The following is an 11127-nucleotide window of genomic DNA, read 5'->3' as shown; positions in this document are numbered from 1 at the left end:
AGTCAGCTCCTGGTCTTGTTTTTGCTGACCGTATAGAGCTTCTCCATCTTTGGCTGCAAAGAATATAATCAATCTGATTTCGGTGTTGACCATCTGATAATGTCCATGTATAGAGTCTTCTCTTGTGTTGTTTGAAGAGGGTGTTTGTTATGACCACTGCATTTTCTTGGCAAAACTCTATTAGTCTTCGCCCTGCTTCATTCCCTATTCCAAGGCCAAATTTGCCTGTTACTCCAGGTGTTTCTTGACTTCCTACTTTTGCATTCCAGTCCCCTATAATGAAAAGGACATCTTTTTGGGGTGTTAGTTCCAAAAGGTCTTGTAGGTCTTCATAGAACCGTTCAACTTCAGCTTCTTCAGCGTTACTAGTTGGGGCATAGACTTGGATTACTGTGATATTGAATGGTTTGCCTTGGAAACGAACAGAGATCATTCTGTCGTTTTTGAGATTGCATCCAAGTACTGCATTTAGGACTCTTTTGTTGACCATGATGGCCACTCCATTTCTTCTGAGGGATTCCTGCCCTCAGTAGTAGATATAATGGTCATCTGAGTTAAATTCACCCATTCCAGTCCATTTCAGTTGGACTCTAGTTCTTACTATAAACGCTTGCCTGGCCTGTTCCTTAGTATGGCAGGTATGAATCTCATAGTCAAATGAGGGAGTGTGCATTAAATAGTAAGCTTCCCATGTGGCACTAGTGGTAAAAAGAACCATCATGTCAATGCTGGAGACCTAAAAGATGCAGGTTTGATCCCTAGGTTGGGAAGATCCCCTGGAGGAGGGCAATTCACTCCAGTATTCTTGCCTGGAAAATCCCATGGACAGAGGAGCCTGGCAGGTTACAGTCCATAGGGTCGCATGAAGTCAGATAGGACTGAAAAAAACTTGGCATGGCAGGGCATATGAAACAGCACATTTCCTTAATCATGATAAATCACTTCTAGTTCACCTTCACTCATACTCCCCTGCCAGCATGCTTCCAGTTTTGAGGTCTCACATGATACAAAAAGCATGGCCCAAGGGACCTCCAGAGATAGGGGATGTCTGACCAGGTAACCTGCTTAAGTAGTTCCTCAGGTCTTCGTTCTTGATTGCTTCCCTGCCACACCTGGGACTTGGGACTGACAGCTGTGGAGGGAGTCAGAGCCTTTTCTTTCCCACTGCCTGCAAGGGGAAACCCAGTGCTGGCTGTCCCAGGGCCAAAAACTTTTCTCTGCCTCCCTTCGAGGGACACTCCACTCTCTACTTCCTGCCCCACCCGACCCCAAACACTGCCTCAAGGCGAGGAATCTTCAAGCTCCGTCTCTCTTCCCTGTTCCTTCACAATAGCTTTTTTTTTTTTTTTAATAGCTCGTTAAACTCAAGGTTTAATCATTAGCAACAGAAAAACTAGCACTTTCCTGTAAGGAAGGGAGCATTTCATCTACAAACTCCCCCAGGAGCTGAGGAGAACTTTCATTTCATCCTTTGTGCACAACTAGAACGGAAAGAAAACCAGAAACAGTTAAATTTTCACCAAGTCACCCAATACTTCCACGTTCAGTTCAGTTAAGTCGCTCAGTCGTGTCCGACTCTGCGACCCCATGAACCGCAGCACACCAGGCCACCCTGTCCATCACCAACTCCCGGAGTTCACCCAAACTCATGTCCATTGAGTCGGTGATGCCGTCCAACCATCTCATCCTCTGTCGTCCCCTTCTCCTCCTGCCTTCAATCTTTCCCAGTATCAGGGTCTTTTCAAATGAGTTAGCTCTTCGCATCAGGTGGCCAAAGTATTGGAGTTTCAGCTTCAACATCAGTCCTTCCAAGGACTGATCAGACCCAGGACTGATCTCCTTTAGGATGGACTGGTTGGCTCAATAAAAGTTGTCCGAAAGCAGTAGCCTCTCATCTCAACATCTTTTGCTTGGCTGTTGTTGTTGTTGTTTTTTTGCTGAGAAAGGCTCCTGACGCCGCGCCGACCCCTAGAGCGGAAGAACCCGGCAAACACCAACGACTACAAGTCCCAAGCTGCCTAGCGGGTGGCGTCACGCGCCGCGAAGCCCTGCGAGGAGACGTGGCAGAGCGCGGCGCGTCCGCACCGGACCGGAAAGCTTGGGGAGGCGGCCGTGGCGGGAGGGTCGGAGCCATGGCGGCGAAGACTGCGGGTGGGGGGCGCTGGGAGGTGGTGAAGAAGGGGCGGCGGCCTGGGGCCGGCGGCAGTGGTAAAGGCGGCGGAGGGGACCGCCGGGCGCTCGGGGAGGCGAACGGAGTGTGGAAGTACGACCTGACCCGTGAGTACCCACCCGGCCCGCCGCCCCCTGTAGCCCTCGCCCCGCCCCGGGTCTGCACCCCACCTCCCCACCCCGGGTGGTAGCGAGCAGCTACCGGGGCCCAGAGGGTCCAAACACCCCTGGGCTCCTGGAGTCGCGAGCCTCCTGCGGATTGGTACCTCCCAGTTCAGCCGGCGCTCCCCTGGCGTTTCTCGACCCTCAAAAGAGGTAGACAGAGCGAGGGAGGTCGCCGTCCTTGCCACTCACATGAGTAAACTGAGGCCCAACGAAGTTAGACGACTTCCCCAGGATCACTTATTAGAGGGGACCGGGATTCTCGTCTTCGGACGCTCAGCAGACAGCACACGCTCCCTGCCAGCTGTTCCCGGGCCCGATAGCCTGGCCTTGCCGGACAAGTGTCCGGGAGCTGCGGAGAGGCAGTCTGGTTCATCATAGACTGGGCCCCCGCCTTAAGTAACCTGCAGGTAGGGGGTTGGCGTGGGGACTTGGACGCTCATGAGGCCCGGCAGTGGGAGAAAATGATCCACCACACACATCTCCACACCCATCAAGTATTATTCCAAGCGGTGCCTGTTTCCTCAAAGCCTCCTGGAGGAGCAGAGAAAGCTTGCCACTTGTTGATTATAGAGTTGTCACATCAGAACCAAGAGGAACTGGGGTAGAACCAAGAATGGAAAACCGTGATTTCCCAAACTGGTAGCCACTCAATAAAGAAGCCAGCCCTCTGTGTTGGACACCACCCACCTGCCCAATTTTCCCATACTCTGATTTCCTAATAAAGAAATGCCTTATCTCTGAAAGAGCCCATGAACTCAAGAGCTGTGGTAACTGAAAGAAACCACCAGGAGGGGTCCTTAAGCAGGATGCAAGAAGGGGCTTTGAGGCAGGCTTCTCCCTGGAGATTAATTAAGTGCCAGTGTGTGGGGAGGGACCACTGTTTCTGTGAGGCCCTCCTGATTCAGGGCTGCCCCCCTTTCTCTGCCTGTCATTACCCCAGCTCCAATCCAGACGACAAGCACCCTGTATGAGCGGGGCTTTGAGAAAATCATGAAGCGGCAGAATAAGGAGCAGGTTCCACCTCCTGCTGTGGAGCCTAAGAAACCGGGGAACAAGAAGCAGGCTAAGAAGGTGGCGACCCTCACCAACCAGAACCAGAAGCAGGGACGCTTTCGCAGCCTGGAGGAGGCACTGAAAGCTGTGAGTGTGGCGAGACTTTAGGCAGGGGAAGAATGAGGACCCGAGGAGTAGAGAGGATGAAAGAAGTGGGACAGGGATGGGCTCCTGAGGGACCTGTGGGATGAGGGACACTGCTGACTAAGAGGAGGCCTTCAGGAAAGGATGGAAATCCAATGGGATGCAGTGTCTGCACTTAGGCTAGAAAGGGAATGAGTTTATAGAGAACCATAGATTAGTGAGGGGAAAACTTTGAAAATCCAGAGATACACAGAGGGTTTAGAAAAACTGCTTGTGGTTCCTCCCACCAAGGAAGAAATGATCTTTCACTTTCCATCTTGTCTTCTGTTTCTCCCCTTGAACATGTGAGGGACCCAAGAGTATTAGTTCTTGAGATCAGCAGTTACAATTGTCTTGTTCTCTAGTTCCTGAAGATCTGGATGCAACAAAAGTATGGCATTCCATATACTTGCATTGAAAAGCAGAAACCCTTTGTTTTTCCTGCCACCTCAACCATTTCCCCACCTCTACCCCATTACTCTACACCCGAAACTCACCATGAGGGGACTGTGTTCCTGGCAGCTGGACCTGGCAGATCTGCAGAAGGAACTGGACAAGAGCCAGAGTGTGTTCTCTGGAAACCCATCCGTGTGGTTGAAGGACCTGGCCAGCTATCTCAACTACAAGCTCCAAGTACCTCCGAGTGAACCCACACTTAGCCAGCATCCTCACGGTTAGTTCTCCAGACGAGTTGAAGAAAATTCTGAAAGGGCTGTATGTAAGCGCATTACTTAGTAACTGAGCCCCATGCCCCCACTGCCCTGACTTACCTGGTGATTTGAGCTGTCCTCAGATTAGCATGGCTTCAAAGTTCCTGGGCCTCGTTGAAATAGGGAGGATGCCAGCCACAGTGCAGTGACCTCTGCCTTCACTTACAGTTCTCAAGGAGCAAAGCAGAGGCCTCAGAGCTAGCAGAGGCTTCTGGTGCTAGCTCTCATATGAGGCCTATCGACCCCAGATTATCCCTACAGCCTGGTGAGCCGGGAGCTGCGTGGCATCATCCGAGGGCTATTGGCGAAGGCTGCGGGATCCCTGGAGCTCTTTTTCGACCATTGTCTATTCACCATGCTACAAGAACTGGATAAGACTCCAGGTGAGAGGGTCCCGTGAGAATTAGGCCAGTCCTATCTTGGGAACCTAATCCCCTTTTTTCTGCTTCTAGAGTAACTGAAGAGGTTCTCTTTTAGCAGAGAAATATGCTAATTCCAGCACTCTTGGAAAAGAAGGAGGATGCTAGGACTCCCTGGGCCTGGGTTCTGGGCTCTCAGCTGTTGAAAGAGAGATTACAGGTTTGGGGTGCTGATTAGTATATGTGGGTCTGAGAATGTGTATCTCCAGGGGAGTCACTGCACGGTTACCGCATCTGTATCCAGGCCATTCTGCAAGACAAGCCCAAGATTGTCACCACAAACCTAGGCAAGGTGAGCTCAGGGTTGTGATGGGGCCATTGGGAGGCCAGGACTGGGGAGACTGGGCAGAATCAACTCTGTTGAACCCAGTTAAGGGATGCGGGAGGTCCCGTAAGACAAGTAGTTAGCTAACAGCGTTAGCACTATGTACATATATGAGGTAGGTACTGCTATTATTCCCATTTTGTAGATGAGAAGATTGAGCCGCAACAGGGGTCAGTTACTTTGTAAAGTTGGTCAACTAGTAAGTGATAAACGTGAGTGAAGACCATAGCCTGGTGCCAGAGCCTGTGCTCTGAGTCACTCCACCACATTACCACACTGCCCCATTGTCCTCTCCCAGTTGAATTCTGTCTTCTTCCTTGGCTTTGAGGGTGCTCCTGGTGCTTTGCCCTTTCCCAACCTGCCTCCCTCACTGGTCTCCCCAGTTCCTGGAACTGCTGAGGTCCCACCAGAGCCGACCAGCCAAGTGTCTGACTATCATGTGGGCCCTGGGTCAAGCAGGTTTTACCAACCTCACCGAGGGACTGAGAGGTAAAAGAAAGGTTTTGGAGCTGGAAGTTCCTCTTTAATGTCCCCAGTGGATCCAGGCTTGAGGCTTCCTCCCTGATCTTTGTCTCCACAGTGTGGCTGGGGATTATGCTACCTGTGCTGGGCATCAAGTCTCTGTCTCCCTTCGCCATTGCATACCTGGATCGGCTGCTCCTGTGAGTAATTGGGGGTGAAGGGGAAGAGCAGGCCCAGGGTGTTTTCAGGTAGCTATTTCAGCAAAATGGATGCTGTGATCCTGGTTTCCATAGATGTGAAGAAGCATCAGGACCAGCTCCTCCCAAGTCAGAATGTGGTGGTGGTGAAGGAAACGGAGAGAGCCAGGAAGTTGGGGGGATGGAGTGGAGTTTATGCCCTTTTTCTTAGATGTTCTTAGCTGGGACCGTGGCCAGGGCAGGTGTTCCCCAACAAGCCTGTTTCTTTCCTCCCCCACAGGATGCACCCCAACCTCACCAAGGGCTTTGGCATGATTGGCCCCAAGGACCTCTTCCCACTTCTGGACTTTGCCTATATGCCCAACAACTCCTTGACTCCCAGGTAGGGCTGTCCCAGGGCACAACCTTCTGTGAAGGACCCCAGCAGAGGATTAGGACACTATATCTGTCCCTTCACCTCCGGCCACCCTCAATTTGAGATTATCAACCTGCATGTACATGGGATCATTGAACCCTTGGAATTACATGGGCCCTCCATGGTGATTGGCCTGTGGGCATTTTCTGGGGAGGGGACCCATGACTGAGCAGATTTTCCAAGAAGTCTCTGAGTCTAGAAAGATGCAGAACCATTAAAAGGCCCTTCATGACCACCACCTTGGGCAGGGTACGGACTTTGCTGCAGACGCAAGGGGCACAAGCACACAAAGCCAATCAGAGTCTATGCTCAGCTCTCCTCTCAACCCCCTCCACAGCCTGCAGGAGCAGCTATGTCAGCTGTACCCACGACTGAAGGTGTTGGCATTTGGGGCAAAGCCGGAATCCACGCTGCATACCTACTTCCCCTCCTTCCTGTCCAGAGCCACCCCTGGCTGCCCTCTGGAGATGAAGAAAGAGGTGAGGAGCTGGTGGGAGGTGCCTTTCTCCTTCTTGGGGTGGGGTAAGGTCCCTATCTGCTGACAGGCCCTGCCACTGGGAGCCTGTTTTCTCCCCTCTTCGCCCCGCCCTCCCCAGCTTGGTCCCAACAGCCAACTGCTGGCTCCTTTATGCTTCACTCTCAGAAGAATGGAGCTGAAAAGGCAGCCTGTTCAGATCTGACCAGTCTCTCATGGTCCCTTGCAGACAAGCTAATTTTTATCTCAGGAGCCCCTTCTTCCCCTTTATAGCCTCTTGGAGATTTTGAGGGTATGGGCACAATCTCTCTGCCCTTCAGGGTGGAGTGCTGCCTGGGGGGCCCCACTTGGCACTAACTAAGAGGGGGAGTTAGCTCTTAGCACTCCCCACCATTGCCCGGGGCCCAGCAGTCTCTCCCTTCTATCTCCTGTGCAGCTCCTGAGAAGCCTGACTGAGTGCCTGATGGTGGACCCCCTCAGCACCAGCGTCTGGCGGCAGCTCTACCCCAAGCACCTGTCACAGTCCAGGCAGGTGGGGGGGTGGGGGTCACCTGCCTCTGATCCACACAGAGAAACCTTAATTTACTCTTCATGGTGTGTCCTGTCCGAAAGCAGAAGGGGGATGTTTGTCACTGTTGTTCAGGCTCATACCTGTGGGGGCTTTGCAGGGAGGCTTCCAGGAAGCTGCTCCTCTGTGGGGGTGGGGGACAGGGCATGGAGGGTCTTTCAGCCTGAAGGAGCTGGGGCCCATGGAGGATGGGAGGGGCCAGGTGGGCCTCCTGATGGGAAAGGATTGTGCTTTCCCCACAGCCTGCTGCTGGAACACCTGCTCAGGTCCTGGGAGCGTATTCCCAAGAAGGTGAGCTGGGAAGACATGGCAGGCTGAGCCTCGTCTGGGTTCTGAGTTCGTACCCCCGCCACTGGCCCCGCTTTCTGGGAAGGTGCTCCATTAGCACTTCTGGTGTGGAATACGAAGCAGAATGGAAGCTCAGGGTTCCCTTGTGGGCTAAATCTTAACATTCTCAGCCTAGACTTCTCTTACTCTACAGACACAGAAGTCATTGCAAGAAACCATTCAGTCCTTCAAGCTTACCAACCAGGATCTGCTGAGGAAGGGCGGCGGCAGCAATCAGGATGTCGTCACCTGCGACTCGGCCTGCAAGGTGCCAGCGCCCAGCCCACTGCCCTCGCCTCCCACCACCACCCATAGACTCTTCTCCTCGCAGTCTCTGCACACCCTGGGTTGGACCTGTATGACATTCCTGACCCACCTGCCGCTGGAACTCCCACCACCTCTGGAGTAGTGAGAGGGCTGGATCCGCTCTGTGGAAGGCTGAGCTTGAGGCCTGCCTTAGGAGGCCAGGGCCAGCCCCACTCCCTTCTGACCACTGCTCCCTGCCCCTTCTCCTTCTAGAGTCTGTTGCAGCAGGCTCGGGGCTTCCAGCTGCCCTGGACACGGCTACTTCTGTTGGTGCTGGTCTTTGCCATAGGTTTCCTGTGCCATGACTTCCGGTCACACAGCTCTTTCCAGGGTAAGCAGGGATTGGCTGGCAAAGGAGATAGCCAGGGGCTTTTTGTGGGGACACAGAGCTGGATGTACCACTCCCCGCCCCTGCACACACTCCAGAACAGACATTTTTCTGACAGATGTGTCTGTGCTTTGCATTGTAGAAATGCTTCATATTCATGGTCTTATTTGAGTAGTGTTATCTTGTTTTTAATTTTTGAGGAAATTGAGGCTCAGAAAGATTTACCAATTAGCATAACATCACAGCTAGGAAGTAGAAAGGCTGACCCTCAGACTCGAGGTTTCCTGATGCCCAAGTCCACAGCTCCACCTGGCTGCACCCTTCTTGCTCTCCTGGCCTGCAACCCTCCCTCCACACGTGCTCCAGAGCAGAATGGAGCCAGCTCTGCAACCCCGTGAGCATGTCCAGTTCTGCCCCATCCCTCACTGAGTCTGCTCTGGGGCCTGTAGTGCCTGCCTCCCCAGTCCCAGTCCCTGCCCCGCTCACCTCCTCACTCACCCGAGGCCCCCTCTCCGCAGCCTCCCTTTCTGGCCAGCTGCTTCAGTCATCTGGTGTCTTGCCTGCTGGCCAACAAGCATGCACCAAGATCTACTCCTATAGCTTGCAGGGCTACAGGTGAGACCTCCGGGAGTGGGATGGGGGGTACCTAGAGGGGAGAGGGAGGCGTGGGAGAGAGAGGGCTTGCCTGTTCAGGGTGGTGACGGCATTGACAGTCAATGGGAAGCCGCTGTGGTTTTCCCCTCCCAAGGCCTCCCTTGCCCCAGCTGTTCTTAGGCCAGCCTGCTTGGGAGACTCCAGACACCTTCTTCCTCCCTCTGTGTCTCCCCTACAGCTGGCTGGAGAAGACATTGCCAGCTTGGGGCTCCCACCTGCTGACTGTGGTGAGGCCTGGCTTGCAGCTGGCCTGGGCCCACACCAATGCCACCGTCGGCTTCCTTTCTGCCCACTGTGCCTCACACCTTGCCTGGTTCGGTGACAGCCTCGCCAACCTCTTCCAGAGGGTAAGCCAGAGACAGAGAGGTCAGAGAAGGCTCTGACCTCTTGCCGGATGGCTGTGTTCTTGGGAAGGTGCAGCCCCACGTGGACTGCCTTCCCTGTCGTTCTAACCCATCCATTCTCCATGGTCCAGCTACAGACCCAGCTCCCTGACACCCTGAACCAGCTGCTCCGTTCTCTGAGGGAGCTGCTCCTGTTTCTTTATCACAGCATCCTGCTGCCTACGTGGCACATGCTGCTTGAGGCCCTGGCCCAGATCCAGGAGCACTGCCATGAGGCATGCAGGTGAGACCCTACCCCAGGGCTCCAGCAGGAGGCCTGTGACCCCAGGCCCTTTCTCCAGGGACACAGCTCCCCTTTTGTTTTTCTCGCTCTGCCCTGCCTCCTGCGCATCCCTTGGGCACTTTGGGTCGGGGTTGTGAGTATTAGCTACAGCTCTTTGACTTAACACAGCTGCACATCACAATTTCCCAACCCCCGAAATGTCTGCTTTCCTCCCAGAGGCGAGGTGACTTGGGACTGCATGAAGACACAGCTCAGTGAAGCCGCTCACTGGACCTGGCTCAGACTACAGGACACCACAGTGGCTTTCTTGGACTGGGCACTTGCCATGATATCCCAGCAGTAGGCCCTGCCTCCCTGGCTGCTGGGCTCTGTCTGGAGCAGACCCCTGGAGACTGTTGGGGCAGAGAGTGGCAATTCTGCAGGGGAGTCTTTGTTACTTGGTGCCTAAGTTCTGTCTCCTCAGCAAGTGGTAGGCTGCCTCTGCCTCAGTTCTTCCGGTTTGGTGGCAGCGAGCCCAGAGGTATCTCAGCCTCCAACCCACGACTCCACTGACCACTGCTCTGCCCGACTGACTGTACATGGCTCCCAGCCTTTATCCTTGGGCCTGGTAGCCTCTCTTGTCTCTGCTCTCCACTTCCTTCTCTCTCATTCTTGAAGCCTCAAACAGCTCATCTTGAAAAGGTGGACTCCAGGAAGTGGCTTCTGCATTCTTCTGACAAACGATTCCTGCTCCCAGACCTTAACCACGGCAGAAAAAAAAAAGGGACTTCTAGAAGAATCTAGAAGAATGTAGCACCACAGTGGGTGGTAGCAGCTTTGTCTCTGCCGACAGTCTGGGTGTGGCTGTCCGTGGACATGTAGGCCTGGGTGGAGAGGCCTCTCACCTCAAAATGTTCAACTTAGGTCCTTCAAGGCTTCTACTGCTCCTGTCATTATGGTCCTACATCCTTGCTCTCTGTCCCCCTTCAGTGCTGGGGGCGGTCTCAGCCTCCGAGTTCAGCCCTTCTCCGCTGCCCACCCCTGCCATCTGTCTGGAGAGCAGAGCCCAGGTCATCATGTGCCTCAGGCCCAGGAAATCATCCAGCAACCTGTTGAGACAGGACACAGCATGGGCTTGTGGATATGCCTACTTGATGGAATAAAGGACACAGATTTGATTTCTAGTTTTCCTCTGTGCCTCTTCATACAGAAATTCCTACAGTTGTGGACAGGACGACAAAATGTGAGCTCCTGCACATTCTTTAGCCCTCTGCCCTCCCAAAGGTTGTAGCCTCTGGCCATAGTTGAGCTTCTGGCAAGGAAAGCCTGCTTCCATCATTCTAAAGTTTGGCCTGTCGAGGGTTCTAGACGCCCTACTTGCTCACTTATCATCTCACTTGTCCTTGTGATTCGTGTCCCAAGATTGCCTTGGGAGCTTGAGGATTATATGCCTGGAAAAGTCGGGGAGAGTGTCCTAGAGGAATTCTTGGCCAGCAATCAGAGGATGCCTCCTTCCTTGCCAGGACCTTCATTTATTAATTGATTCATTTTATAGGCAGTGAGTGAAAGATTCAGAACTCCAAGAGACACATGAGTCAAGGGTTTATCACCCATGTCCCTTTTAATTTGACTTGAGACTATAACAAGTCAGCTAACGGCACAAGTTTTTCAGTTCTCACCTGAAGTTTCTTTCCTTGAGTGTTTAAAGAATGTAAGCAGTACTAGAGGTGCACTGCCCACTTTAGCGTCCATGGGCTGAGTTCTGTTTCCATCACGAGCACCTGAGATGACTAGCAGGGGTGATGGCCAGCTGCCGCTTTTCCTT

At 53.3% G+C, this 11127-nt stretch overlaps 1 protein-coding gene across 2 annotated transcripts; it reads left to right on the top strand.

The window, feature by feature from the left end:
• Nucleotides 1-2091: 2091 nt before the first annotated feature.
• Nucleotides 2092-10480, top strand: TMEM214 (transmembrane protein 214). Of its 2 annotated transcripts, NM_001083432.1 has the most exons (17): nucleotides 2106-2277; nucleotides 3275-3474; nucleotides 4033-4183; nucleotides 4469-4603; nucleotides 4849-4931; nucleotides 5348-5453; nucleotides 5545-5626; nucleotides 5904-6005; nucleotides 6376-6517; nucleotides 6950-7041; nucleotides 7324-7372; nucleotides 7563-7676; nucleotides 7928-8045; nucleotides 8561-8657; nucleotides 8875-9043; nucleotides 9172-9323; nucleotides 9540-10480. In NM_001083432.1, exons 1-17 carry the CDS (start codon nucleotides 2133-2135, stop codon nucleotides 9664-9666), a joined length of 2064 nt encoding a protein of 687 aa, NP_001076901.1. In that variant the 5' UTR covers nucleotides 2106-2132; the 3' UTR covers nucleotides 9667-10480. The 2 variants fall into 2 exon arrangements, with proteins under 2 accessions (XP_010808505.1, NP_001076901.1); XM_010810203.3 differs by lacking the exon at nucleotides 9540-10480 and having other exon boundaries at nucleotides 2092-2277; nucleotides 9249-9299.
• Nucleotides 10481-11127: the final 647 nt, after the last annotated feature.

Source organism: Bos taurus, chromosome 11 (assembly GCF_002263795.3).
Source record: "Bos taurus isolate L1 Dominette 01449 registration number 42190680 breed Hereford chromosome 11, ARS-UCD2.0, whole genome shotgun sequence".
NCBI classification, from domain to species: Eukaryota; Metazoa; Chordata; class Mammalia; order Artiodactyla; family Bovidae; genus Bos; species Bos taurus.
The sequence above is the reverse complement of the archived record's forward strand: the minus strand, read 5'-3'. Positions and strand labels throughout refer to the sequence as shown.

Coding starts and splice junctions, on each gene's coding strand:
- TMEM214 (NM_001083432.1), top strand. CDS start 2,133: ATGGCGGCGAAGACTGCGGGTGGGGGGCGCTGGGAGGTGGTGAAGAAG. Junction 5,454..5,544: donor CCTCACCGAGGGACTGAGAG/GTAAAAGAAAGG, acceptor TTGTCTCCACAG/TGTGGCTGGGGATTATGCTA. Junction 6,006..6,375: donor AACAACTCCTTGACTCCCAG/GTAGGGCTGTCC, acceptor CCCCCTCCACAG/CCTGCAGGAGCAGCTATGTC.